Source organism: Kryptolebias marmoratus, linkage group LG17 (genome assembly GCF_001649575.2).
Source record: "Kryptolebias marmoratus isolate JLee-2015 linkage group LG17, ASM164957v2, whole genome shotgun sequence".
Taxonomy (NCBI): domain Eukaryota; kingdom Metazoa; phylum Chordata; class Actinopteri; order Cyprinodontiformes; family Rivulidae; genus Kryptolebias; species Kryptolebias marmoratus.
In genome coordinates, this window is record NC_051446.1 from 12,070,171 (window position 1) to 12,096,011 (window position 25,841).

The window sequence follows — 25,841 nt, forward strand, 5'->3', positions numbered from 1 at the left end:
GTTTTACCAATTTTACCAACTGTTTTGCCAATTTCAACAAATGTTTAGCTAGCTTTTGCGTTTAGTTTTCTAATTTCAGCTGCTGTTTTGCACATTTTAGCTTTGGCGTCGGTTTTGCTGATTTGAACATTTGTTCGGGGTGATCTCAGCTCCTGTTTGGCTCATTTTAATTTTAATGACTGTTCTGATTCCTTTAGCTAATAATCTGCTGTTTTTAGCTTCTGTTCTGCTGTATTTACCTGCTGCTTTTAGCTACTGTTTTGCAAATTTTAAGTATTGTTTTTTTTTTTAAATTCATTCCTGCATCAGTTTAGCCAATTTCAACATATTGTTAACTAGCTTTAGCATTTAGCTTTCTAATTTTAGCTGCTGTTTTGCTCATTTTTGCTTTAGCATCTATTTATGCTAATTTTTACCTACTTTTTTGCTAACTTCAACAACTGTTTAGTAAATTTAACATCTAATTTTCTAATTTCAGCTACCATTTTGCTAATTTTACCTTTTGCATCAGTTTTGCTGATTTTTACTTACTGTTTAATGGATTTAAACATTTGTTCAGGGGATTTTAGCACCTGTTTTTCTCTTTTTAATTACCGTTCTGCTTTTTTTAGTATTTATTTAATATTTTCCTGTTTCTAGCTTCTGTTCTGCTGTATTTAGCTGCTGCTTTTCTGCTTAAACTGCTCTGCTCGATCTCTTAACCCCACTGAGAAATGGCCTCAGGTGTCGTTTTAAACGACTACATGTTGTCTAATTGTTTGATAACTTGCACGCAAGCTCATCATTCTTTTTTGTTATTTCCTTTGTCCCCTTTTCTGCCGTCAAGTCCTCAACATGCCAACATCCAACCAGGGCTGGCCGGAGGAGTTCGGCTTCCAGCTGGGCGGGAACGGACCCAGCTACATCTTGTCAGTGGAGGAAGGCAGCAGCGCTCATCTGGCGGGGCTGCAGGCGGGGGACCAGGTCCTGGAGATTGAGGGCCACAACGTGTCCACGCTGCCTCCGCAGGCCGTTGTTGCCATCGCTCAGACTCAGAAGAATATTCCTCCCAGCATCGGGGTGGTGTCCCGCATACACCAGGTCCAGCTCATTAGTTACTGTCGCAAAAAAACGGCTATAAATCAGTAAACTTTACAGATATTAGGCTAAAATGTGCTGTGGTAGTAGCTGAGAATCATGTCTAACACATAGCCAGAGCACTACACATTGTGCAGTATTGTTTGCTTAAAGGTTATGTGTTAGAGTCGACCCTGTCTGTCTGTTAGCAAAATATCTCATGAACCACTGGACAGACTTTAAAGTAATCAACGGCTCTACATCTACAGCTCATTCACTTACGGAGTCAACCCAAAGCAAGATGGCCGCCACTGCTAAACGACCCTAGCAAACGCAAAAGTAGATAACTCGGAATTTTGAAAACGAGCAGAAATATGGAGTGATAGTAGCCGAGAGTGGTCCCTAACGCACGCTTCAGGCGTTAAAATGTCACGCAAGATCCTGCGATATCGCATGAGATGGAGCACAAAGTCATTTACGAGGTTTGACCAGAACAGCTAAAGCTCTATCCCTTTTCAACATAAGATGATCTTAGTTTAAAGCTCTGGCAAGAAAGGCGGCGGGCGACATGCATTCCATCAACCTGTTACCTGACGTATGTGCTTGTGGAAGGTGCATATTGGCTGCAGCAGGCCTGCATTGAGGGGAATTCTTGAATTTCTGTGTGTTTTGCCTCCCGCCTTGTACAGATGGACATCACACCCGGTCCAGATGGCCGTTTCGGCTTCACCATTGTGGGAGACTGCCCCCTCCTGGTGGAAGACTGCTCTCCGTGCTCCCCGGCGGGACGCGCGGGCCTGAGGGCCGGGGACTACGTCATGGAGGTGAACGGCATCCCCGTCAGGCACCACGAGATGGCTGCGACGCTCATCAAGGCCTCCCAGGGGAGGACGCTGCGCCTGGGGGTGCTGTGTCTCGGCCAGAGGCAGAGGCGGAGCGTCAGCGTGGAGTACAGCCAGACGGGCGGAGAGGGGGCCAGGCTGGATCGGAAGCACAAGGCTCTGGAGTTCAACAGGAAGGTACTTTTATGGACGCACGACACGGAAAGCTTATTTGCATCAACTCTGTTCTATGAGCTCATATTTGGACACTTTGGATAGATTTTAGAAGTTATCCTTGTTTGTGCCAGATATACGGCTACTATTTTGAAAAGGATCGATATTAAGCATATTTTTTGCTTTTTAAAATAAGTTGTTACAGATTGCTTACAGTTTCCGGCCCACAAAACCAAAACAACAGATTATAGCCACTTTAAATATACAGTAATCCCTCACAAACACACCATCAGCAATCGTTATGCTGATTTTTATGCTGCTGTTTTTGTCCGTTTTAACACATGCCAAAGGTCTGCGAGTAGTATTTACAAATTTATTTGGATTTTTGGAGATCAAGAAACAAAGGAGTTTCACTCTAATGTCCACTTCAGTCAGACTCTCAGACAAACACAGCCGCAGCATCTGCCTGAACGGGTTCTTTTTTTAATTTATTTTTTCTTTTCTGTGTGTTTTCTTCTGTAATTCGAAGGTGAAATGTTTGTAGCCGACTGTATCGTCATTCTGAGGGGTCGTTTTCAGCTGCTTTGACGGCTCCAGGTCGAGCGGATTCATCAGAAACCAAATAAAACAAAAAGGCAATTTAAACAAAAAAAAAAACAAACAAAAAAATGAATGAAAGTCTTTTAATTTTGGGGGGAAAAAAAAGATCCAGTAACTGTGTTTGTTCTGCACTGAGAAAAGCTCATTTTACATTATGCGTACGATCATTTTGATGTAGTACACCTGAAAAAACATGACCTCTCCGTCTCCCGTCAGGTCGACCAGATTTTAGGCGACGAGCCGAACGTGAAGGAGGAGCTCTTCGCCGCGCTGAAGCAGTACGCGGCGGAGAAGCGGGTGGAGTGGCTGGCCGCGGTGCTGCCGGGGATACTCGCCACCGACGAGCACCGGCAGCTCATCTCCAGCATCAGGTACGGCCCTTCCTTCCTGCTCTTGGCTTTCTTCTTCTTTCTCCCGTCAGGCCGTCTGCCACAGATTGATGTTGTTTGTGTTTTCAACTGCGCAGCTCGTCAAAGTGAAATCAATCTAAAGCCCATCTTTTAAGCAACGTTTAAGAGGAAAAGGGGGATTTTCTGTTGTTTTGCAATAAATGGAGTTGGGGAAATAAGACGTAAGACATAAATCGTGCTACACAGTGTCATCGTCTTCAGCTTTTAGGGTCGTATTTTTTAATCGCCTGGCGACAAGTTGAAATGCAGGTGATGATGCTTTTGCTCATGCCTGTCTGTTAACTTTGGGAGTCCACCCGATTCAAGATGGCCACCACAGCTAATCAACCTTAGCAAACACATAAATGGCTAAAACTGGCAGTTTTACAGACGGTGAGCTAACATTTGGTGTGGGAGTAGCTGAGACTGATTCTCAAAACATATTATGAGCGCCAACAAAGCGCGTAAGATTGTCGTTTAAAGTTTTGCCAAGCCTACGCTTGTCTGTCTGTTAGCAAAATATCTCACGGACCACTGAACAAATCCTAATGAAACTCTCAGAAGGTGATTTCTGGATGCACGTCTACAACTGATCCCAACTTTTTGGAGCCAACCCAAATCGAGACGGCCGCCCCGACTTGTCGGCATGGCCAGTGCAGAAGTGGACGCGACTGGGTCGGTTTTACACCTATCGAGTTTCCTTCCAGGAATGCCATGCCCTTTTTTTAAAAAAAATTTCCTATTAAACTACAGTTTAATAGGAACACACACATACTCCTCCATTTTTAGGCTGACTGCAACCTCAGAATGATGTGGACTGAAACGAACAGTGCTCCATCTTTGCAGCCGCTCTGAAGGACTGAATGAATACCTGGAACTTCCTCCTGTCCGGACTGTTTGGAGGTTCGTGACAAAGGCTTCCCGTGAGACGCGGCGGCGCCAACTAACAAACACTGTTCCTGTTCCACGCTCGTCTGGCTGCCAGAATCACCAGGATCGGCGCCTTTTTTCTGGCTCCCCGAACATTTTATCCAACGATTAAAGAAAAAAAACAAACCCTTTAATTCTGTCATCACGCTGGCTTCTTCCTCCACTACTACTACTACTACTGCTAGCCCACTTTCCGCTGCTTTTATGTTTATTAATATCCTGAAAGAAGGGATGCCATCAGTGTGTGAGATGCACTCCCCCCCTCCCCCACCCGTCACACCACTTTCTTACCTCTCTCAGGTGTGTGTGTTTCGCTTCACGTTCTTCTGCTCAGAGCTCGAGCTGCTCCCCGCTCTCTCCACGGGTCAGACGAGGGTCTCGGAGCGTCATACATCGGATCGTAGAATACGGTTAATTGGCTAGCGTCGGGTCACGGCTGGTGTGATGGATTGTCTTGGGTGAGTAGATGTTTTCCCCAGATTTTGTTTGTTGGTCGTTCGTCCGATTTTACCGTCCTGAAGCCTGACACCGATGCAGTTTTGTTTTTAGAAGAACTTATGATGGTGTAAGGGCGTTTGCGTTTCAGGAGTAAAATCTCTAAGCCGGTGCTGTCATTTGGACCGTCGATGGTGTGCGTTTGCTCTTTGACGGGAAGCACAGAAACGGCAAAAAAACCTGCTTTCGTGCTTTAAGCAAAACACCTTTTTTTCTGCTTTTCAGCATAACTTATTATACTCCTCTGAAACTCTGCTCCTAAGTATAAGGCTCAGGGTCTGCCGTCTGCAGGAAACTGTGGTGCTTTTAGAGATTTAACGTCAGCATTCAGTAACGCTGAAACACAACTGCTTAGCTGAAACTAATATTCCCAATAATCTGCCGAGAGCCAACCCGTCCGGCGCAACGTCATTTCCAGCTCTAGCTCCGTTCTTCAAAGGCAGGCGGTTTTCCGTTTTGTCGTTCAGGGACGACTCTCGGCCACCACCACACCAAATCTGAGCTCAGTAACCGGAGGCTGAATTGCCACTTAGGCATTTTTGTTGTGATTAGTCATGACGGCCGTGTTGGCTCCAAAGGTTCATCGGTTGTAGGTGTGTGTATGGTTATCACTTTCCAGGTTATGGGATATTTTGCTAACAGGCAAACAAACACAGGCACCTCCATGATAAATATGTTCTGGAGCTTGTTTTCACCTCACCTCAGATGTGTCCGGCTGTTTCAGGCGGATCTCAGTTGTGAACGCTTGGATCGTTCCTCGATTTGCTTCGTGATCCTTGCCATCAAACCCACCCTCACTGCCGCTCTAAATGTGTCACCACACCTCCTTCCCTGCCTCCGAGCCACATCTGGACTCTGTGGTTTTCTGCTCGTCTTTTCTCTTTTCTTTTTTTTTTTTTTTTTAAATCTGTCCCTTCCTCTCTGCGTCCCTCCTCCTCCTCATTGAGCAGACAATTATAAATCTGTTCTTTCCCAAATAGGTCAAATCAGAGCTCTTCCAAGAGTTAAGTCAGGAGAAACTTTTCTCTTTTTTTTTTTTTTTTGCCTTGTGAGGAGGCGGCTGCTCCAACAGATGGTGGCTGCGTTCGTTAGCGGATGAACATCTGCATTAATTAAAGGGTAATGCCGCTGGCTGCGGCCTGTTACACCGACACACAGAGAGCGAGAGAGACAGGCTGCGGTCTGCGTTAAGAGACGGTGGGGGATACTGCGAGGAATAAATGCCAAACAGCAGGGCAGCGCAGATAGCAAACAGAGTGGGACTGTTTTGGCTGCGCTGCCTGTGCTGCACCGGAGAACATTTATTTATATCTCGAGAGTCTGCCTGTCGGAGTCGGTGAGGATGTGCTCAGAGCCACGCTGGTCTGCGTCTGCGGAGACGGCAGGCAGACAGGAAGCGTGGCCTCGATCCTTACCTGACCACCATTTGTTCCAAAAAAGAAAAAATGACATGGACTTCAAAGTCAATCTTAGAAAGAAAAAAAAGGAAAGAAAATGCTGACTCTCCTGGAGATTCTGTAGATTATGTAAGGCCCTCTGGAGCTGAAGTTTTGCTTTTCTGTGATGGAGCTGCATCAGTGCTGCAAAGAACAAGAGCCCCATCTGATAGATTCAATAAATTTCTCTGACTACAGCCCACTACGTTCAGCTAACAGTCCTCTAAATAATGCATATTGCCCGCCACCTTGCATTCCAGTGGTTTAAGCTCAGATAACCTTATGCTGACTAATGACAGAGTCATAGCCATTTTGGTCAAACCTTGAAAACATTATGTGTCGTGAGACACTCAGAGCATCTGTTGGGGAAGACTCTCAGCTACTACCACATCAAATGTTAGCTCAGTATCTGTAAAACTGACTGAACTATAGCCATTTTTGTGTATCCTAAGGTCAGTTGGCTGCGGCAGCCATCTTCGATCTGGTTGGCTTCAACAGTTAATCAGTTGCAGATGAACATCTAATGTTCACTTTCTGAAAGTTTCATTAAAATCCATCCAGTAGTTCATGAGATATTTTGCTAACAGACAGATTTTAGTCCAAATAGTTAATGGCAAACTTTGAATGCACAGACCTGTTAGCACTCATTTCTTAGGAATATCTACTACCACGCCAAATTAAAACAGACTGAGTTTTAGCCACTTTAGTACTTTTCGAGGTTGGTTGGCTGTGGCAGCCATCTTGAAACCTTGAAACTTGTAGACGTCCATCCAGTGATGACTTTCTGAAGTGGTTTCTGAAATAATTTGCTAAGACACAGCAACACATGCACACTCACACGAGTAAAAAAACAAAACAAAAAAAAACTTTATTGCTTGTCTTTTCCTTTTTGGCGGTGGGTGATATAAATGAAATCTGACATCAACATAAATCTGATCCAGATCCTTCTCCCCCACCATAAAACTCAGGCCCCTTTTTCCATTCTCTCTGTGGTGCTGAATGGACAGCTCCCGACAGCAGGCATGTAATTCTGTGTTTCTGCCAGCAGGGGGCCTCTGTTTTCTAAAATACGCTCATACAAACACTCATTATCCTCACTTTCAGCCGTGTTCCGTTAATAATGGACTGTAAATGGTAAATGGACTGTACTTATATAACACCTCTCTAGCCAATCAGGGCACTTGAAGCGCTTTACAACCCAATCTGTGCCCTTACTTCCCCATCCACACAGGTAATCTGAATGAATCATTCTGTAGAGACTAATCAGAGCTTTAGATCACATTCATACGTCGATGGGGGTGTCAGTGTCTCACCCGGGGACACTTCGACACGTGGCGTGCTGGTGGATTCAAACCTCCAGCTGTCTCGTTGGAGGACGACCGCTCTAACCGGTGAGCCACAGCCGCCTCGGCTCAAAATCCAAGCGTGCCCCATGACAATAAGCGGTTGCGTCGGGACCCCTGTGGATCTGTCAAACTGGCCTCCTGAATCATCCATTAGACAGAGTATCACTGCTCGGTCAGAATGAACACATACAGTAAAAAGAAAAAAAAAAAAAAAATCCTTCCAGTCCAGATAAAAACCACACCCAACCCAGTTCTTGGCTTCTCTCTGCAGAAGGAAGCCAGCAGGCAGAAAATACCGTAAAGACGAGAATATATATATAAATGACGGAAATTCAATGACAGCCTAAGTCCATTTGAGGACCCCTGCTAAAAGTACATAGTACAGTTACATACTGCATGTCTTATCATAGTACAAGTACCTGTATGTGCTTCTATTACAGCAGACACTTCTCTGTTTGTTTTTTTTTTTTTTTTTACCAGTCTAATATCATTTAGGAGGATACATATATATATATGCTGTATTGGGCTTCATAATCACGCTGGTTGTAGTCATGGCAACAGGTGAAAAATTAAAAGCATATCATCCACTGGCCTTCGTGCCAGAGTTTCAAATTAAACTCATCTTACGTCGAGAAATAGCCAAGGTAAAGCCGTTTCAGTCAGACTTTAAAACTAACACAATCTTAAGCGACGTTGCCAGAAGTCATTGCTCAAAGCATCTGTTGTGGATGACTCTCAGCTACTACCACATCAAATTGTAGCCCAGCATCTGTAGGATTCGCTGAGTTATAGTCGTTTTTGTGTTGGGAAAGATTGATTAGCCGTGGCGGCCATCTTGAGTTGGCTTGACTCCAAAAGCTAATCAGTTGTAGACGTACATCCAATGATTCTTTTCTCAGACTTTCATTAAAATCTGTCTGGTGGTTCATGAGATATTTTGCTAACAGACGAATTTACTCCAAGAGCTATCGTGTACGTTTTTTAAGCAAATGTCTCGCACAATATGTAGCGCTCAGAGTACGTTTTGAGATGGCCTCTCAGGTACTACCACGGGAAAATCGAGCTCAGGATCTGTAAAAACGACTGAATTGTAGCAGTTTTTGTGTTTTTTAACAACAGTTGGCTGTGGCAGCCATCTTGAATTAGACAGACTCCAAAAGGTAATCGGTTGCAGACGCGCATCCGACGACTGCTTTCCGAGAGTTTCTGTAAAGCCCGTCCAGTGGTTCGTGAGATATTTTGCTAACAGACAAGCACGCACGGACATGGGCCAAAAACCATTTGTCCGCCCGCCTTTCATTTTGCATTTAACGTGATCAGTGCGTCGTTTAGATTGATCCACACCTCTGCAGTCAACCTGAAAGCAGTTTTTGCTTAAATAAACCTGATCTAAGCCGTCGTCTTTCTCCACGCTTCCCTAAATCCCCTCTAACAGAGCACCGAAACGACTCGATGTTTTACAGGAAAACCATCGGGAGCCCCGTCTGCTGTGAGGTGGCTCTAGCCTCTTCCCTACGTGCGTCCTAATTGTTATATTTAGCTGTCAGATTTGTTGATGCAGCTTAATGAGCGACCGTTCCCGCTGCCTCTCCCTCGGTCTCCTGTCGCAGGGGGTTTGTTGCTAATTGCTCGTCAGATGTTGTTCCTGGACCCTTCAGCGGGCGGATCCTGTATTAGGAACAAAGCTGGCGGGCGTAGGCGGGAGTCGAACGGCTCGGTTTTGTTCTCCCGGTCAAATCCCGACGTGACTCGCCGACCTCGAACTGACGCGCCGATCGGGCGTCGACTGACAGGATATCTCCAGGCACAAGTTCTCCTGATCACGTCGATGACAAGTTGGTTTCTTTAATTAGTCCTCAAACAAAAGAGTTGGAGGATTTCTAGTTTAGAGCTTGTCTCTGTATGGCAGGCCATTGTAGCATACATTGTAACCGAACTGCCCTCACATGTCTGATTTCTGGGGTTGGCATCAATGCTTACAAAAATGACTTGAAGTAAAATAAATCTAAAGTGGAATTTATTGAAAAGATCTTCAAAGGAAAGACTGTATTCAGAAAAGCTGAGGCCCCGTCTGCACTGCTGCGGGAACTTTAACAAAAAAACACCTCCCTCCCACGCAGAAACAGAGAGAAACTGACTTTTCTCTAAGTAGAGATTGTCAAAAAAGTCTGTTGTTGGTGTTCCCATGTGGACTCGAATGAAGCCCCTTTTTTAACGTTTCCTGTCTTTGCTTTTTTTTCTACATCCGTTTTGAAGTAGTTGACAACTGAGAGGAAAGCACCCAGAAGGCCGCGGCTGTCAGTTTTTGCAGATGCCGAGGTAAACGTTTGACGTGTGGGACGCTCACTGTGGGGGCCGCTTTACACGACGCCGTCTCCGAGTGAGGTCGGTGGGTTTTCTGCTGTCCGTTTAAACGACAACAGCTCATCTCCTCTTAAACCCGGGTCAGAGCGGAGCAGCTGCAGATCCACAACAGTAAAAATGTCCGACAGCAGAGGGCTGTTTGTGGGACTCCTCCTGTTCAACATGTAGCAGCGACCCAACCTCGCTGTGAGGCCAAACAAACGTCCGTGGATCCACCATGTTGGATCTAACTGTGCGCCTCGTTGAAAGCCCGGCATCCCGTGTTGCCAGATATACGATAATTACCCTTTTTATAAGATAGTTTCAGGGTCGAGTCCCCCTCCTTTTCTGTGCACACGTCCACCAATCACAACTAATCTTACAACCCCCCTCAGCACACGTGATATACAATAATTTTAACCTCCTAAGACCCAAACTCTTGGGGCACCAGGTCCTAGGAGGTCAAAGCGACAGTACGATAGTTCCTTATTTCTTATCTGGCAACCCTGCCTGCCATTGAAACTGCAGCAGATTCAATAAGCACAGCTGTAAGCCATGTAAACAGGTGTTTTTTTTTTCTTCTTGTTGAATCACAGTAAACACTGAAATCGTTCTCATGTGAACGCAGGGGCATTTCTGCTGTTGAGCGTCTACAAGAGGCTAGAAAAGAGTGACATTTTTCCTCCTCAGAACCCAGTTTTACATCTTCTCCTTTAATTTAATTTTTATTTATAATTTTTTTTGGCAACGTCCCTAAAAATGCACGGCCGTTGCTCTCCTTTTGTGCTGATTCGGTTCGGGTCCTGACAGTGAACTGGTTATTTACGAAAGGGGAAACGGCGGTTATTTTCAGTCTGGCTGAAGCGGGCGCTGAGCTCACCGGCTCAAGAGGTGGACGGAAAGTGTGGGAGAGAAACGAGAATGAGCTGCTGTACATAGAGAGAGAGAGAGAGAGAGAGAGAGAGAGAGAGAGAGAGAGAGAGAGAGAGAGGAGAAATCCCATGCTCGATCACTCCCACACCTTTTTTTTTTTCTTGGTTTTGCTGTATTCTGGCTCTGGTATTCCACACTGCAGCAGTCTGACTCCAGCAGGAGCTCAGTGGTCTCCTCACCGCTCTTCTCCTCAAAGATCTTTTGAATTCAGCTGACTTTTCTTCTCTTTTCCGGGGGGATAAATCCGAGACTTCTCGCCTGCCAGTCAAGAGAAACAGTTTGGTTTTTTTTTTTTCCTGAGCCAAGACATGAAGGGGGAAGCTTGTTGAGTTTAATCACTTGATAAAAAAAGAAAATCTTTTCTGCTTTACCGAATGGATTGAGATGTAGCGTCACCCCCCCGCTCTTATTTCTTTACCCCCCCCCCCAGGCGACTCGAATTGTTTTTAAACCGTCTCTGACTCGATCTCCCTCCCATGCCACTATGTTCGCCAGAATCTTCATCCCCAAGAAGCACCGGCAGCGCTTCGACGACGCCGTCTCCCAGAACGTGATCAACAGGCTCTGCCGCAGCAAGAGCATCAGCGAGCCGCAGGGCAGGATCCGGCGCAGTCGGAGCGAGGACCACTCGGATCGCCGCCACGGCTCCAAGCGGGCCAGCTCCGTGCCGAGGGACGGAGGGGAGGCAGAGAAGGACCGAGGCGGGAGGAAGTCCGTCTCCGGGGTTCCCACGCACCCTCCGCTCGGACCCAATCAGAGGTGAGGAGCAGACTCTTCCATTTTTGTTGCTTTTGAGTGTGTGTTGGCGTGTCTGTTAGCAAAATATCTCATGAACCAGCGCATCCGTTTCGATGCAACTTGCAGGGTGTAATCGCTGTATGTACGCCCACGGCTGATTAAGTTTTGGAGTCAACTTGATCTAAGATGGCCGCCGCACCTAACTGAACGAAAAATACACAAAATTGGCTGCCGTCCTGTCAGCTTTAAAGAGACTTCTCTACGGTTTGGTGTGGTGGTAGCCAAGACTGATCCCCAACACTTGTTCTGAGTGTGTGAGATCTTTGTTTTTTTTTAAAAAAAACACATTGCCATTCACTGTTTAGAGTCAGCTCTGTCTGTCTGTTAGCAAAATAACCCATAAACCACTACGCAGATTTTAAAAAAAATTATTCAGAAAATAATCATTAGATGGTCATTTACAACTGATTAACTTTTGGAGTGAACACTATTTAAGATGGCCGCCACAGCCAACTGACTTTATAAAACACAAAAAAGGCCACAATGCAGCCAGTTTTCCATATATTGAGCTAAGACTTGCTGTGGTAGTAGCTGAGAGTCATTCACATATACTCAGAACTGCGCAAGATCACACATGATGGTCGTTACGGCTTTAATTCCATCATTTCTCATCATGAGTGTAAAACTCAGGCTTTAAAGGTGGCGGGCGATATGCATTTCCTTCAAGTGGTGCCGGGCTGTTTTATTTATTCTGCAGGCAACGTGTTTAAAAATGTATGAGGAGCAACAGATCTCTTCTTCTCTCCTTGTTACACATCATTACTTATTCAACACCAGATGTGTGTTTGTGTGTTTTCCCTCTCTAGTTTAGGGCTGAGAATACTGAGAGTACACAGGTTGGTTTCAGACAGTCGTCTATTTTACCCTTCTGAATGTAGACGCATCTCCGTCCTCCCTGGTCCCTCACCTTCTCCTGCTCAGCCGCCGCCCACAAACACGCTGATTACACAGCTGTCCACTGAATGACGCCGCGTAGGAGGAGGCGCAGCGTCACAGGAGGGGAGCTGGACTCCCACACAGAGCTGATGGACTGACTCCCATATCCTGTCCTCCTGTCCTTCTGTCCTTCTGTGTCGGAGTGAACGCTGCCTGATCTGGCAGGGATGGGAGGACACATCCAGGGTTAGCAGGGCTACAAGGAGGACAGGGGGAGAGGAGAGGAGGAGAGAGGGATAGGAGAAGAGGATAAGGGAAAGGAGGAGAGGAGGCAAGAGGGAGAGGAGGGGGAGAGGGTGAGAGGGATAGGAGGTAGTGGAGAGGAGGAGAGAGGGTTAGGAGGAGAGGAAGCAGTGGAGAGGAGGAGAGAGGGTTAGGAGGAGAGGAGGAGAGAGGGAGAGATGGGGGAGAGGGAGAGAGGGAGGGGAGGCTGAGGAGAAAGGGAGGAGGAGAGAGGGAGAGGAGGAGGAAGACGAGGAGAGAGGGAGAGGGATAAGAAGCGTAGAGGAGACAGTGGACAGATGCATCGTGAACGCCGAATGACTTCGCTGAAGAAACTTAAACAGCTAAAAGCTAAAGTTGCAAAACAGTAAAGCAGCAAAAGGTTAGCTCAAAGTTCAAAATAGTCAAGGTTCGCTAAAAGCTAAAGTGGCAACTTTGTAGGTAAATAAAAGTAACAAAAGCTAACTGAAGTTAAAAGTAGCAAAAGGCTAGCTAAACGCTAAAAGTATCAGAACTGTTGCTGAAAGTAGCAAAAAGCGAAAAGTGACAGAACAGTAGCTAAAAGCTAAGAAACAGAGCAAACAAGCTGAAGCAGATTTTAAAGTGAAGAAAGTTTTAGTAGGAATGAAGGAGATGTCGGTTTCTTTTTGTAATGGGGGAAAAATATCTGTAAATTACAGTTAAATGCTTTAAAAGTTCCCAAAGTGAGCAGAAGTGGTTCGGTTTTTAAAAACCTGCTTACTTCCTGTTCGCGCCGTGAGGAGGGGAAACGAATCAGGGGCTCGTCGAATAAAATGATGAGAAGCAAATCTGACTGACAGAGGCAGGAAGAGAGCAGATCCACCCACGGGTTCCCTGTCACTGAACGGGGCTGTGGATCCAGATCGTCCACATTATTCGCTTAAATGATAATAGGAGAAGAAGAAGAAGAAGTCATTGTGTTTATGGTGCAAACTGTTGTCATGACTCACCGAAGCGTGTGAGGTGCAGTTGGTGCAGACGGATGGGAGTCAGGAGAAGGTTTTAGGCAGCCAGATAGTCACAGTGCAGCCCACTCCTCACACAAACACACACACACACACACACACACGTCTCAGCGTTTCGCTCGCTTTATATAACAACCTGAAACTGCAACTTATCAGAGGTTTTGTTTGTGCAGGGTTTTTGTTTTGTTTTTGTTTTGTTCTCGTTTTGTTTTGGGGGGCTTTTCTCCGTCCTCTGCGAACTGAGGTGATGTCGCCTGGAGTCGTTTCCATGGCGACGTGCTGCAAATTCCACCTCGTCGGCGGTTCGGGCACGTAGAAATGTGAAAGCGAGCACCGGCATTGGCAAAATGTCACAGCTTTTAGTCTTGCGGCGAGAATATGGAACTTCGTTTTTTGTTTTTTTTCTTGGGAGCGACCAAAACAAAAAGAGAACGGGAGGGAATTTCACGCCGCCGCGGCAAAAAGGAAAAATCAAACTGTTAGTGGCCTGAATCTTGAAGTTTGACGGCAGTAAACAGAACGTCACGCGCCCACTCGTTCTGACTCCCACAGACAGGAAGTGACAAATCGACAGCAACAATTGAAAACAGGCACAAACAGAACAGTGAGTGAGGTGACAGGGCTCAAGCTTTCCTAAACTATTCATCAGTCTTCATATACTGTACTATTTTTTTTAATAGTTTCTACTTCTGGTGTCTGCTGGTTCTGTATCTCCTGCTGCCAAAAGGTGAAAGGCAGGCGAAGATATGTGCGCCATTGTCTGTGTGTGTTTGTATTTGTCTGTTAGCAAAATATCTCATGACCCACTGGATGGATTTTAATGAAACTCTTAGACAGCGATCACTGGATGTACCTCTACAAGTGATTAACTTATGGCGTCGACCCCATTTAAGATGGCTGCCACAGCTAAGCGAACTTGGCAAACACCAAAGTGGCCATAAGTCAGACGGTTTTGCAGATATGGAACTGCAATTTGTCATGGCAGCAGCTAAGAGTCACCTACAACACATCTGTCGAGCACGACACATTGCTCCACGCCTTTGCGTGAAACTTTGGGATTAACAGTTGGAGCCATCTTCATTTGTCTGTTAGCAAAATATCTCATGACCCACTGGATAGATTTTAATGAAACTCTCATGAATTACTTATTGGGTGTACAGCTAGTGCTGATTAACTCTTGGAGTCAACCAAATTCAAGATGGCCGTCACAGCTAATCAACCCTAGACAACATGAAAATGGCTATAATTCAGTCAGTTTTACAGATATTGAGCTAGAATTTGGTGTGGTAGTAGCTGAGAGTCATCCCCAACACATACTCTGACAGATCTTGTGATATTGTATGCAGTATTGCTTTTTTTTAAGGATATTGAAATAACTTAAGATTATTTTGGTTCATTAGGCCTCAGTTAAAACAACCACAATGTTGTTGTCGGTCAGATGTTTGCGAAGCAGCGCTTTCTTTGCGTTAGTTGATGTGTCACGTAAGAAAAGTTTCAGAAAGTAGAAGGGGAAACTAGTTTAGAAATTTTTGAACGTTGAACGATTTAAAGGCTTGTTATCGGTTACGATAATTACGGTAAACGTGTGTTCTAATTTAAAGCCTCCATCAGTCTGATCTGTGGTTTCTTCCTCAGGATCGTCCGTGTCTACAGAGGCAAGAAGAGCTTCGGCTTCACGCTGCGAGGTCACGCTCCCGTCTGCATCGACTCGGTTATCCCAGGTAATGCTCCTGTTATGTAAGAAAAAAGAAAAAAAAAAAACGGTATTCCTCCTCGACGCCTCCGCTCTCTGCGGGGCGATGTGACCTGAACGCCACAGAGAAGGGGGCCGATGCTTTTAGTGTGGGCGAGTTTATTGTGGTGGCAGCCCGAAGGGGGTACAAGGTGGCCGGTGTGTGTGTGTGTGTGTGTGTGTGTGTGTGTGTGTATGTGTGTATGTATACATACAAGGAAATTGATTTGTCTGACTCACCAGTAAAATGTTAAGAGAAAAACACTCAGAACAGGCTGTGCTGTGGCACGCCATTCAGGGATTTTTTTTTTTTACGCAGATTTCTGCTCATAAATGTTGACAGTTTTCCTGCTCGGGTAATGAATCAGGCATACGATCGTGCTTAGAAAACTTATTCAGCCTCCGTTTTGGTTTTTCTTTAAATAGTATCTTTAATAATTACACGTGCAACATAAGGCTGGTCCAAAAACAAAACAACTTGAACCAAAAACAAAAGAAAAAGAGTGTTTTCTGAGTGCCGAGTGACTGCTGAAAGTTGGCGAAGTAGCTAAAACTGAGTGGTGAAAGTTAAAATCAGCAGAACGGAGGTTAAAGGTGCTGAGCACCATCTAAATACTAAAAGCAGAACAGTAGCTAAAAGTAGCAAAACAGTAGTTAAGCTTAGCATATCAGATGCTAATATTAGCAAAATTTTAACTAAATTAGGAAAACAAATACGAAAATTAGCATAATATTAGCTAAAAGTAGTAAAAAAAGATGCTAAAGCTAAAGTTGGCAAAACAGACGCTAATAATAGCAAAACTGTAGCTAAATTAGCAAAACAGATACTAAAATTAACTAAGCAGATGCTAAAATTAGCATAATATTAGCTAAAAGCAGCAAAAAAAGGATGCTAAAGCTAAATTTTGCAAAACAGATGCTAATGTTAGCAAAACTGTAGCTAAATTTTCCAAAATAGATACTAAAGCTGAAGTCAGCAAAACAGTAGCTAAAATGGTCGAAACTAACTAAAAGCTAAAAGGTGCAGAACAGTAGCTGAAAGTAGCAAAACGGTAGCTAAAAGCTAAATGTAGCATAAGAAGACAAACACAGTGCAAGTTTGCTGAAGCAGAAAGATGTTTGTTGTATTTGCTGGGGTGGAGGATTTTATTTTAAACCAAGTTAAATATGTTGGAAACTAAAAGTTACAAAAAAAAAAAAAACAACAACAGCCATAACACGTGTTTAGATCCATTAAAGGGTAAAATAGACCAAATTATGTGAGAATAGTTCAAGTCCAAAAAACCTAAGGAGGAAAGTATAAATGAGGTGACTGAAAAGAAACAGGGATTCTTCAGCTTTTGGACTAAAAGGTTTTGCTTCTTGTTCAGCTTTATTTTTGTGATTATAGTTAAACGTCTTCAAGACTCAAAAGTAGTGCTTTGGCAGGTTTACAGATATTGAGCCCAAATGTGGTGTGGTAGTAGCTGAGAGTCATCCTCAGCACGCACTCTGAGCGCTAACAGAGCAGGCTTTGTTTACAGTTGGAGTCAACCCTGTCTGTCTGTTAGCAAAATATCTCACGAGTGGCTGGATGGATTTTATCGAAACTCTCAGAACGTAATCATTGAATTTATATTTTCTACTGATTACCTTTTGGTATCCAGCTGATTCAAGATGGCCGCCACAGCTAATCGACCTTAGCAAACACAAAAATGGCTGTAACGCGGGCCGTGTTACAGATCTTGAGCTACAAGTTGCCGTGCAGGTAGCTGTTGGAGTGGGTTTCAGCACGCGCTCTGAGCGCTAACAGATCGCGCCTGGCGTGGACGAGTGGGGTCCAGTCCTGGTCCTGGAGGGCTGCCGTCCTGCATGTTTTAGTTGGTTCCCTGCTCTTCAGCAGGTCTTCAGGTTCTGGAAAAGCCTGTTAATCACTCAGTCCTTCAAATCAGGTGTCAAAGCAGAGGAAACACCTAAAACATGCAGGACAGTGGCCCTCCAGGACCAGGAATTGGACTCCACTGTTGTGGACGACATGATATTACCAAAGTCAAAATGGCTCGATGCTAAAATAAATAAATAAATAATTAATTGTTGATGAGATGACAATAGTCAAACAGACTATGAGCTTCATTGATTGTTCCTGCCTTCTGAAATAAAAGCAGAAGACAATGGAGGCTGTAAAACGAGGAGGGAGTTTGCCAGATTCCTTGACAAAGAGGGAGGCGCTCGTGTGTGTCTTTGCGTTGTGTGTGTGTGTGTGTGTGTGTGTGTGTTCGTGTTTGACGAGGATGGCGCTGTGCTCGCCCACCATCATCACCCACCGACATGTGCTGGAGCCGACTGACTCAGTGGGCCTTATGGAGGTTGAAACGGAGATGGTGGGGGTGGATCGATAGCTCATCTCTCATCGTGATCCGAGCAGCGGTCCTTCACCGACTACCGAGAAAACAAAACAAAACAAAACAAAAAACCCTGCTTTTGTTAAAGTCCAGGAGCTGAAATGAAAATGTAAAGTTTCATAAAGCTGACAGATGAGGAGGTGATGGAAACGGCACCGTCTCCTTACGTAACACGATTTGGCACGGAGCTCATTCCCTCGCCGATGGAGGCTGACAGCGCCGCGTTAGTCACGCCGCGTCTTTCTGTCCTCGTCACCTTTTCATTTTCCCGTCTTGGATTGATGTTTGTTTTGCTGTCGTCTCTGTTTTGGTTTATTTTTTTCCCCCTCTTGCAGATACCCCTGCCGAGGAATGTGGACTGAAACCGGGCGACCGCATCCTGTTCCTCAACGGACTGGACATGAGGTTTGTCTTTGGAGGACCACCATCCTCATCACCATCCTCAGCAGCAGCAGCAGCAGTAGCAGCAGTAGTAGTAGTATTTTTGCTTTTGTCTGCTGTCGAATGCTTGAACTCTGCCGTATATTTAGACGCCAGGGCTTGTTTTTCTCCAGGAGCAGCCATCTGCTACCGCGTTGTAATGACTCAGTGTGAAAAAAAACAGCTCTCAGGGCCAAATAATCCACTTCATTACAACTTCCAATTTTGAGCTTAGAAAACAGTTTGTTCCCTTTTGTCAGCCCTCTGACTCAGACGTGAGCTGAACAGCCGCAAATATTTTCGGCGTCAGTTAATCGCTTCTGCGTCGCTCTCAGCGCCGCCCCTCGCGTCACGTCGCAGAAACGCGACGTCCAAAAAAAACACTCGCAACTTAACGGGGCCCGGTGGCGCCGTCGCAACTGTTTAGGGAATGGGATTGTTTAAGTTTGCTCCGATTAAGGATGTCCGAGCATCTCTGAGGCAGTTTAACAAGTCCTCAATAGAACAGGCAGATGAATTTAAAGATCGCCAACAGAATAGCGAAAAGGCCATTTTGTGTTTTATGAAAATACGCCCCGGTGGAAGGATATACAATTAAAAAAGTAGCATTCTTTAAAAAAAAAAAAAAACGTATTGCCCATTGCCTTGTGTGCCAAAGTGTTAAACAACAACATCTCACTTGCCCCTTTAGCGCTTAAACTATGTTAGGGCTACTGTTGCACCAAATTTTAGCTCAATTTTTGTAAAACTGACTGAGTTACAGCTGTTTCGGGATGGAACTCTGGAGATATTTTGCCAGCCTTTCAGCTGAGAATCATCGACACATCACGATACCATGACATTGCAGCTAATGTTATTTATTATACTGTTATTTATAACGTACAGACAGTGAATGAGGCTTTAATCTGCTTTAGCTGCTGGATGTTTCCTTTTTTTTGTTCTTTAAAAAAATATATATATATTTACAGTGAGGTGTGTTCGTAAAACATCTGAGGGTGGAACTCGAGGTTTGAGGACAAGTCCAGTGAAAGTAGGAAGCATACTTTTGGAAGCGCAGTAAAAGACCCCCCCCAGAGATTTCATGCGCCTTTTGATTTGGCTTTGGTTTTCAGACCCAGAGGCTGCCTCCCTCTTTTTTTTGTTTAGTCAGCCGTAACCATGTAACTCAAATTAGACAAAACTTCTCACACGTGCGTCCGAGCAGCTACATGGGGGAAAATGCACATGAAGCCAGCCTTTACATAAACCAAACTCCTCCTGTGGGAGTCCAAACAGCTCTTTTGCGGACTTTACATCTTCTAGACCTTCGGCCTTTTCAGCAAAGCAAGTGTGGGAGGGAGGAGAAGAAATCACGATCAGATAAAAAAACCCATCTGAACTCACACGCAGCTTGGAAGTCAATACGTATGGTGTTATTTCCAAGGCCGCGTGAAGAGACCGCTTTACTCAACCGACAACCCCAAAAACGGTGCGCGTTGCTCACCAGAGAGGGGAAAATATAAATAGCGCAGAAGTTCTGTGGAGCATTTGGGAAGTCAAGTTCCTCGAGCTTTCCGAAAGCCTGTGGACAAGTGTCAGGCCTAAAAACAAAAACACGTTACAGGAAACGAGCAGTGCCTGAACGGTCGTGTCTTTTAATAAAAACAAAAAACAGGAAAAAGCCCAGACGCAGTACCTGAGAGTTGCATCATCCTTTAGCTTATTTTTCAGCTAATAATTAGATGGGAATCATCTTGTTGGGGTAAAATTACTGTTTTGTGTTAGTTTTGACAGTTCAGCATAAGAAATGAGAACAAACTGGAACAAATCAGGCATATCATACAGTTTGAAGTTTCCCGTTTAACCTCACTTCACTTCCTGTAAGTAGCAGAAAGTCAGCGTGCTCGACAGCCGGACTTCTCTAAGTGGAAATCAAGGACTAACAGTCATCTGTTATTTGTGAAAATTTCCGCTGTGGCAAAGTGTCTCCTCTCCTCTCTGACAAAGCTGCTCTAAAGCTACCCGACCTCCATTCGTTGCTTCTGTCCGTCTTGGGTTCATTATCGCCCGCCCGTCTTGTTTGTTGCGTCTCACGAACCGCTCGATGGACTTTAATAAAAATTCTCAAAAAGAAGTCACTGGATGAACGTCTACAACTGATTGACCTTTGGAGTCAACCCTTTTCAGGTTGGCCGTCACAGCCAGTTAACCTTAGCAAACACAAAGATGGCTCTAACTCAGTCACTTTTACACATATCGAGCTAAAATTTGATGTGGTAGCAGCTGAGAGTCGCCTTGAACACATACTTTGAGCGCTAACAGATCCAGCAAGATCTCACAATATCACATGAGGTAACGTCATTTACAAACCTTAACCAAAACGTCTTGAAATCTCTGTCATTTCTCAACATAAAATAATCTTAGTATGCATTCCTTGAAGAAATGTTAAGGCTTTAATAGTGTTATTTGTTCACCTCTTTACAGGAATTGTTCCCACGAGAAGGTGGTTTCCATGCTGCAGGGCAGCGGGGCAATGCCCACCCTGGTGTTGGAGGAGGGGCCGTCCGACTTCTCCTCCGACCAAACTGACGCAGATGACTCCTCAAGCCTGGCTCCGACGACGCTGCCACGCTCCAGGCGAGTACAAGCTGTCACGGGAACGAAAACGGGGCATTTTAGGAAGCGTGCACGAGACAAAAAAAGTGACGAGGGTCCGTGTGCTCACTGTGCAGATCCCCAGCCCTCAGCTCCCTCCAGTGGGTGGCAGAGATCCTTCCTCCGAGCATTAAAGTCCACGGGAGGACCTTCAGCCAGCAGCTAGAGCATCTGCTCACCATCCAGGAGAGATACACCGTCTGCAAGGCCTTGGAGACCTTCTTCCAGCACAGGTCAGCAGGTGGACCTGTATGTGTGAGAAACATACAGGTGTATAGCCTCAAATAATGTTCCTGTTCAGTCTGCCATGAGCAGAAAGCAGAGTGGTGGGTTTATGCGGGGTGAGAAAAGCACGATATTTGTTTCTGGATGATGGCAGAAAATGTAAAACCTGATGCGGCAGGTCATAAATTACCACTTGAATACCACAGTCTGAAAATATATAGTAAGCGCTACACCCGTACACAATAACCCAACCATAACTGACTTTATCCTCCCACTCAAACAGGCTCTATTTATATCCCGTACCTCACTCCCAGCATCAAACGCCGCTGCAGATGCCAAACTGGGAAGCGGATGAGAAAGAGCCGAGCACAGGGGCTGGTTATGTAATAAAGGCTACGTGTTGTGCTTGCAGGAACGTGGACACCCTGATAGTCGACGTCTTTCCGGTGCTGGACACCCCGGCCAAGCAACTGATCTGGCAGTTTATCTACCAGCTGCTGACCTACGACGAACAGGAGCGCTGCCAGAGCAAGCTGTCGCGCTTCCTCGGCTTCAAGAGCAGCGGTGAGCCAGAACGCGCCATATGGGATACATCTGCAGTGGGAAAACACTCCAGAGTCTGTGAGCCACTGGCTGTGACAGGGACAGGGACAGGGATTATATAAGATAACACAATACGAGACGTAATGTTACAGCCTGATACGATACAAAAGAATCACTTTATTTTCTCATCAGCAGGCTGGATTTATGCCACTAATATCACTGAAGCACCCTTAAACCTGTATTTCACTGGGCTGCAACTGTTGGCGACGAGTTGGAGACACAAAATTGCAAGAAATTTAGCAAATTTTCCCTCCCTATCACACCAAAGGAGCCCTTACGACACAAGGAACTGCGAATGACATACAAATGTATTCATTTCTCAGTTCAGTCATGATGTGTCTGAACTATGTCGCAGCTTATTTTCTTTTTTTATGTATCTCTCTAATCAGTCACAGTTCGGTTTCACAGGTCACCACATCGTGCCCAAAGTTGTCTCAAGTTGCTCGCACTTTCTGACTCCACCTTGGGAAGTGAGACACAGGCGGCAGCTTTTAGAACAACCCATACGTAGAGGGCCATCAAAACAGGCATATATAATCGTACAGCAAAGATAAACTTAGCCAAAACTGGGAAAGATTCCCACACATACACACACACACAGAATGGGATTTTAGCAAAGCGAGTGAGAAAAGCCAGCCTCATTCGAAGTTTAAATGGATCACAGACAGTTGGACTCTGCTTGACTGAACTGGCATTTTGATATCTTTAAGGGTTTTATTTAAAATAAATAAATAAAAACTTGACGTAAGCTGGAATGTTTTAGCAGTAGCTGATTTGGCGTCTTTCAAAGTTTCTGCAGAATTTTACTAGTTTTGATGTATTTGTGTATTTTGATGCCAGAATGTGACACTGACTGTGTGTGTGTGTGTGTGTGTGTGTGTCTTGGGGGGGGGTTTACAGTCGTGTTGGATCCTGACGGCGCCCCGGAGCTCCACAGACGAAGCAGCTCCATGCGCGTGATGGGGTCGTCGTACCGCAGCAGCATGCGAGAGAGGAGCTCCGACGACTGCATCATCGGGACTCATTTAGGAATGGGTACGCCAGTGAAACAGTTCCGTGTAGCGCCGGTTCACGACTGAAGTCCTCCACGCTACGCGAGAAAATTAAGTCCGTTCAAGTGAGCACTTGAGTGAATTGGTGCTTTTCAGTAAAGGTTTGTAGCACCGAGTCAAAAATCCTTCAAATCTCTGTGAGGCTGGTTGGTGGAGGGTCACTTTTACCACTTTCATAGAACGGCTTCGGTTTGATTTTAGGTGGCAAAGCTCGAACAATTCACTTTTCACCGCTCAAGTGTTAAAAAAAAGGAAGCAAACCATTGTTGTAAGTTTCCAATATACATCGAAAGTTGCTGTGCTGGTGGAAATATCCTCCCCATGAACTCTAAGCATTGCATCATGTTTTCCTGTGAGCGAAATCCTGGGAGGGAAATAGACAGACAGTAGGTGAGAAACATTTCCTTTACTGATGTTCCGCTGAGCGCAGAGTCTAACCTCCACCCTCTGCAGCTGAGCTGCTCGGAGATCTGTAATAAAGCTGTCAGCTCCCAGGCGAGGAGGTGTTTGACAGTTAAAACACACAGAAGGCTCAAACGAAAAAAAAAAGAGTAAATTCTCTGTCTGCATCACCGCTTCATGCATTACCTCCATTAACTGTTTCAGGCTTTCACGGTTTACCCAGTTTCCATTGCTAAATCCTGTTTAAGGAGCTTCTTTTTGCCATTTTGTTTTGCTCCTCCATGTCGTTTCTGCTTCACCATCTCTCCCCCTGGCTGGAGGAGGTGGATGGATGGATGGAGGAGGTTTACGTCCATTTGTCTTTCTTCGTGCTGTGTTGTGCTTTTAGGAATTCATATCGATGAATCTGGGAGCCCGGAGGAGAGGCAGTCAGGAGACGGAACCTCCTTCCCCGAGTCCCCTGACCTCAGTCATGTAGGTATAACCGCAGCTCTCCAGCGCCTCGGCCGCTGGCTGGCGTCGCGTTACCTGTGCCGTCACGTTGTTTGAAGGCGTGCTCAGCAGCTGGAGCTAAATCTGCCTTTGAAGCTTCAAAAGTAAAAAAAGAAAAAGAAAAAAAAAGCAGCACGCCTTCAAAGCAAACGCAATTGCCGCAAGTTGTGTGCTAACCCGCTGGTCATGCCTTCGCCCGTAGATGACAGGCGTGTACACGGAGTTGGAGAACATGTACGCAGGGAAGAGCGTGTCCCCGCTGCAGGGCGGCTCCCCCGCAGAGCCTGAGGTGGCGGGGCAGACTGAGGCCTACGGCCGCTCTCTCTCCCCCCTCACGCTGCCCCCTCTCACAGGTACCCTGCGGCTGACACACACACACACACACAAATGACAACACAAGCTTTCATCAGCTGTTTGAAGCCATTGGTCAACAAGGTCCAATGTTTGCGTCATGAATTCTTGAAATTGGGTATAAAAAAAGTGATAAAATGCAAAAAAATGGACCTGATGTCATGTTTACAATGGTGCCATGATGGACAAAAATCAACAGATTCTCCTTAAAAAAAAGTCATTATTTGTTGCGAACATGGTATGAGAGCTGCTGATTTTTGAACGTGTCTGAGCTGAAACCCATTCAGTTCCCGCAATCTGTACGTGCCTGCAGTTGTTCTCTTTGTTGCCAAGGTTACCTCGCAGAAAAACTGATCCCCACAAGGACCAAAAAAAAGAGAAAAGAGTTAGTGAAAACAATCCCGCTCTTTTAACAGCGCAAAACAGAAAACGTTACGTCGTCACGAAGCTTCGACGTCCGTCTTTCCAGGTAGCCGAAAATCGGGCCTGTCCCTGTCCTGGAAGGAGCCCCTCCCCACCCCCGTGTACGAGCTCCACCACCAGAGCAGCGTGGAGTCCAACCCCTACGTCAGCCTAGAGAGCCCCCCCGCCTCCCCGCCGCCCCCGGACAGCGGGCCCAACACCCTGACGCGCCGGAAGAAGCTCTTCACCTTCTCTCGGCCGCCCCGCAGCCGCGACACGGACAAGTTCCTGGACGCCCTGAGCGAGCAGCTGGGCCACCGCGTCACGCTGGTGGACGACTTCGTGCCCGGGGAGAACGACTATGAGGAGGTACGCAAGAAAAGTAGAGCTAAACGTTTGCTTTCACGTTAGGGTTTGATACAAGGTATTGTGACTGTAGGCTTTCCTGAACCAATAAACCTGGCATTAAAGAGCTGGAATCACTCTTACATTTAGAAAACCTCATTTTCTTGGAGTTTGAAGTGAACTGACATCACTTAGGAGACTTTCACAGCTATGATCTACAAGAGATAATACAATACACACAATAGAAAGCAACCATTATTAGATTGATGCTGTATTTACTTCTCCTAACACCTCCCAGCTATTTAGTGATAATAGAACAACTCTCAGCAGAGTGTAAACAGTGTTCCAGCTCAAATGTTCCTTCTGGTGTCAGTAATCTCTTTGGGTGTGACTTTGCATGTCCACGCAAAGTCACATCAACGTGCACTATTTCACTGTGTTGGCAATTAGAGCTGCTCTGATCTGCTCTACAATCACAAACACTTGTGTCACATGAACAGATATATCAAGGTGGTTGTCATGGTTTCAGAAGAGGAGGTGTCCGTGTAAGTAAAAAAAAAAAAAAAACGATACGCAGTCACACAGTGGAGTCTAATAATATCTGCCTGCTTCTGGATGGAAATCCCATTGGTAGGCGTTCTCATGGCTGCTTTTTAAATTTTGATTTCATTTTGGAAATTTTTGCCAAAAAACAAAACAAAACAAAAAACGTGGGGGGCACGTTATCCAAGCATTACATTTTCTGTGCGCCGTAAAACGATGGGAAAGAGTACGGCAGATATTAAAACGCATGCCTTTTTTAAACTAATTCAAACCATCCAGCTTTTGTTTCATAGCTTTGGTGTCCCTGAAGTAAAGAAGCAGCTGAGTCAGTGTGTGCGTTTTAAGGATTTTATACCTTACATCCCATTCGCCATTCATGTACACTTGCAGTCAAAAGTTTATTTATACAACTTTTAACCCATAGATATTTGACGTCTCTTTTTGGCAAAGTTGGTTGAGTTTATTTACAGTGGTTGGCTTTGTGGCATGGACGGGATGCTTAAGCAGGGTCCACCAGTTTCCATGTTTTTGAGAGGGTCATCCCAGAAGCTTAATGTCAGCTGATTTTTCCAATCAGAAACGAGCTCTGATGGGTTTTTGGATCGTTGCTGGAACACCCAATGATGCCCAAGATTCAACCACCTAACAGCTGATTTGAGGTATCGTTAAAGAATGTGGGGGGTAGTTCCTCTTCATTATTCCATCTTCTTTGCACAAAGCACCAGTACCACAGTGTGATGCTGCCACCACCGTGCTTGATAGTTGGTACAGCGTTCTTTGGCCTGAAAGCATCG

The 25,841-nt window shown here is 45.4% G+C and overlaps 1 protein-coding gene and 1 long non-coding RNA gene across 5 annotated transcripts in view; one reads left to right on the forward strand and one right to left on the reverse strand.

The window, feature by feature from the left end:
- grid2ipb (glutamate receptor, ionotropic, delta 2 (Grid2) interacting protein, b) overlaps nt 1-25,841 on the forward strand; it is a 39,094-nt gene that overhangs the window by 4,589 nt on the left and 8,664 nt on the right. For 3 of the 4 annotated variants that reach the window (XM_017418476.3, XM_037980791.1, XM_037980792.1), the window contains 13 exons: nt 827-1,080; nt 1,746-2,075; nt 2,868-3,022; nt 11,019-11,282; nt 15,101-15,186; nt 17,914-17,983; nt 20,462-20,614; nt 20,710-20,865; nt 21,270-21,421; nt 22,361-22,495; nt 23,303-23,388; nt 23,609-23,759; nt 24,227-24,528. In XM_017418476.3, coding sequence (XP_017273965.1) covers nt 827-1,080; nt 1,746-2,075; nt 2,868-3,022; nt 11,019-11,282; nt 15,101-15,186; nt 17,914-17,983; nt 20,462-20,614; nt 20,710-20,865; nt 21,270-21,421; nt 22,361-22,495; nt 23,303-23,388; nt 23,609-23,759; nt 24,227-24,528 — 2,294 coding nt within the window. Of the gene's footprint in view, nt 1-826; nt 2,076-2,867; nt 3,023-11,018; nt 11,283-15,100; nt 15,187-17,913; nt 17,984-20,461; nt 20,615-20,709; nt 20,866-21,269; nt 21,422-22,360; nt 22,496-23,302; nt 23,389-23,608; nt 23,760-24,226; nt 24,529-25,841 lie in introns of those variants that run through there. The other variant, XM_037980793.1, reaches the window with a different exon arrangement.
- Nucleotides 11,738-25,841, reverse strand: part of LOC119617870 — a 19,437-nt gene continuing 5,333 nt past the window's right edge. The window contains exons 3-7 of the long non-coding RNA XR_005234309.1: nt 20,703-20,879; nt 20,452-20,625; nt 17,501-17,615; nt 13,222-13,379; nt 11,738-12,453 (exon numbers count right to left, since the gene is read on the reverse strand). This is a non-coding gene — a long non-coding RNA (uncharacterized LOC119617870). The remainder of the gene's footprint in view (nt 12,454-13,221; nt 13,380-17,500; nt 17,616-20,451; nt 20,626-20,702; nt 20,880-25,841) is intronic.